The sequence below is a fragment of the Frankliniella occidentalis genome, unplaced genomic scaffold, assembly GCF_000697945.3.
Source record: "Frankliniella occidentalis isolate FOCC.00 unplaced genomic scaffold, Focc_3.1 Scaffold278, whole genome shotgun sequence".
Taxonomy (NCBI): Eukaryota; Metazoa; Arthropoda; class Insecta; order Thysanoptera; family Thripidae; genus Frankliniella; species Frankliniella occidentalis.
In genome coordinates, this window is record NW_026267404.1 from 46750 (window position 1) to 50185 (window position 3436).

The 3436-nt window shown below is 51.7% G+C and overlaps 1 protein-coding gene across 1 annotated transcript; it reads left to right on the forward strand.

Moving 5' to 3' along the window:
• The first annotated feature begins 1275 nt into the window (after nucleotides 1–1275).
• On the forward strand, nucleotides 1276–3331 carry LOC113216924 (uncharacterized). Its single transcript, XM_026436760.2, has 2 exons — nucleotides 1276–1543; nucleotides 1615–3331. Exons 1-2 carry the CDS (start codon nucleotides 1276–1278, stop codon nucleotides 2784–2786), a joined length of 1440 nt encoding a protein of 479 aa, XP_026292545.1. The 3' UTR covers nucleotides 2787–3331.
• The last annotated feature ends 105 nt before the right edge of the window (nucleotides 3332–3436 follow it).

A 3436-nucleotide genomic window follows, 5' to 3' on the forward strand; every position in this document is an offset into this window, starting at 1 on the left:
GGTTGTTTCTCGCAATAATCCTTATTTTGTAGACTTTTTTTTAAAAAAAAAAAAGGCTTTAATGTTTTTAAACGTTGTGCTAATAAAAGTTGTTTATATTGCAATTATGTTATTTTGGTAGGCTCTTTTTCTAAAACTTAAAATGTTTTCGAGACATTACATGTTTTTTGCAGCTCATGTTGTAATTATGATTACTGTCATGGCTGAGGACAATTTTCGGGTCCTACGCTCGGATAATTTTGTTTAAAGTTTTCTCGCGGTTTTTTCAACGGGAGTCATTGAATCAGATCTGCCGGCGGCGAGGCATCAGTATCGCTACTCGGCCAGTTGAGCAACCGCCCTTGGGAAGACTCACCCCCTTCTTGGGTGCCAGTGGGTTAGGAAGCAGCCGGATTGATCAGTTCCAGAGAACGTCCAGTCGACCTCGCCGACCTGACCTTCTAGCTCCTAGAATTTCTAGCTCAGTATCGCAGTATCAGTATCGCTTCAGTATCGGAAAACCTACGCCTGCAAGAGAACCAAAAAATCCCAAAATTTCTTGGTTCAGCTTGAAACAGCACTAAAACAACTCAAGAAAAACAGTTCGCCAGGGCCTGATGGCATTTCAAATGCATATCTTGCGAAACTACCTAAACCAGCAAAGGAGCACATGCTAAACATCTTTAATGCCATTACAGCCACAGGACACTTTCCATCAGGATGGAAGCCATAGCGCTGTCGCGCTCGTACATCACAATTAAAGACCTCAAAAAATGCCCACGAAGGTCCTGCCCCAAGAGGGGGAGGAGGAACACATCAAATTAAGACCCAGGGAAAAGATGCACCACGGTGCCGCACCCAAGAAGGTGCTCCACTGGGCACCCCGCAGACCCACATCCTTCCCCGTCGAAGCCATAGCGCTTATTGCGCGAGCTAATCAATCCATCAAAGACCTCAAAAAATGCCCACGAAGGCCCTCCCCCAAGAAGAGGAGGAGGCAAAGTAAAGTAAAGACCGAGGAAAAAGATACACCAAGGTGTCACACCCAAGAAGGTGATCCCTCTGGCAAGGAATCCACTTCTCTCTCTACCAACGGGATCCGGACAAGTGACCACAGAAAAACTGCCCCGAACCCAAATTGACCCCAGAATAACATTGACCACAAATACAGGCTGACCACATTTTACAATGACACCTGTTTCCGAAATTTTTCACAATTGCTGCCCTGGCAACAATAAGCACGCGTATACTAACCCACGCCGCCACCCGCCACCCACCCACGCCGCCCACGCCACCATGGGTGAGGTGCGGTTTACCAAATCGCAGCGGGGGAAGGACAAGCTGGTCCTTCACGGCTACATGTACGTGCATCACCGGGACCTGAAGTCAGGAGAAAGCGAGTGGCGCTGTGACAAGCGTCGCTCGGACAGTTGCAACGCCACCGTCACACTGGCAGAGGACCGACAGACCGTGGTGAAGGAGCGGGAGCACCCGAACCACCAGGCCGACTGGGGGCGCGTGAAGGCGAAGGAGACCGTCGAGCAGATGCGGGATGACGCCCAAGGTAAGTTACTTTTTCTCTGCCGTGGGGTCGGTGACAGTGTGAACGATTCGTTCACGCTGCGCTCTGTGCAGGCTCTCGGGAGACCACCGCGTCCATCGTGCAGCGTCACGTCGCCAGCACTTCCCGGGAGGCCGCTGTCAAGCTGCCCAACAAGGCGTCGCTCGCCCGTGCCGTCCGTCGAGTCAAGCGGTCATCGCTGCCCGAGGACCCCAAAGACATCGAGGACCTGGTCGTCATCGCTGAGCAGTACCAGAAGCTGGACGGGCAGCGGTGGCTGCTCTTCTTCGATCCAGACGCTGAGGACAAGATGATCGTGCTGGCCACCAACAGGCACCTACGCTACTTAGCTAAGGCGACGTACTGGATTATGGACGGTACGTTTAAGTCTGCACCAGGTGTGTTCTACCAACTTTACACACTGCATGGCCAAGTACACGGCCAGTGGTTTCCCCTTGTGATGGTGCTGATGGTCAAGAAGAGCAAAGACATGTACATCGAGCTCTTCGAGCTACTGAAGCATGAAGTGAGCACGCGCCTCCACAAAAGGCTCGACCCAGAATATGTGTCGACCGACTACGAAGAGGGTGCCATCAGGGCGATCCAGCATGTGTTCCCAGATGCGCAGATTGCAGGCTGCCTATTCCACCTCGGGCAGTCGTTTTGGAGGAAGCTCCAGAACGCAGGACTGGCGGTGGAGTACCGTGAGGAGAACAACGAGGACATGAGGACCAGCTTCCACTCCCTGATTGCTGTGGCCTTCTGCCATCTGGACGACGTGAAGGCCGTCTTCGACGAGCTGCGGAGGGAGGCACCGGCTGCCTTGCGCCCAGTGTTCAAGCACGTTGACGAGGTGTACATCAGAGGCTGCCGGAGGGGCCGAGGACGCCGGACTCCAGTCTTCCCACCAGAGTGGTGGAACTGCCACGCAAGGGCTCTTGGTGACCTTCCGAGGACCACCAACAGCGTGGAGGCGTGGCACAGGCGGCTCAACACCATCATGGGCAAGTCGCACCCCACCCTGTACTTTGCCCTCGACCAGCTCCAGATGGAGGCGAAGGAGATGGAGCGGGACATAGAGCGGCTGTCCAGCGGGCGTTCGCCGGAAAAGAAGAAGAAGAACCAGTACGTCATCATTGACCAGCGCATCTCCCGCATCATGGAGCGCTACCAGGACTACAAGGAAGAAGACAACATGCTGGAATTCTTGCGTGCGATTGGCCACAACATTGCTGGAAACTTGTAATGTGTCATATGTAACAACTTGTGTTTTGTTCTTTGTGAACCGTGAACTGTTAACTGTGAATTGAAAAAAAAAAGTAATGAAAATATAAGGAAACTTTTTTGAAATTTGTGGCAAGTTTTTTAGGGGTCAGATTGGGGTCATTATGGGTTGGGGTCACTATGAAAGGTGGTCACCTGTCAGTGGTAACAGTATAGCGTGGTCAGTCAGACTGTGGTCAGTTGTCCTAGACCCCTACCAACATCCCCACTAAAACACCACAGTGGAATGCAGGTTTTTTAGGGTGGTGAAAATCCCCCACTGCCCTACCCCACCAAAAATCAGAGGTGGGCGGGCGCCTATATAGGTCTCCAGGCTGGAGATGGGTGCCGAACACCCCGGTGATTAAGCCGCTATGAGGATTTTTCCTGCGTGCCCTTAGTACCAAATATGTCACGAAGACCAATCAAAGCGTAAGCCAACGTGCTCTTCACGCTACATCAATGACAAGTTCATTCAGAAGTTCAGAGCTCTAAAGTCTAGAGGCCGTGAGGTCCCCGGACAGAGCAGGTACTAAGGGAAAAAAAACAAAAAAAACAAAAAAAAAAAAAAGCTTCCCGACCTTTTGGTTGGGATCAAGGCGCCTAAACCCGCTACTTTGAATTAGTTTTTCG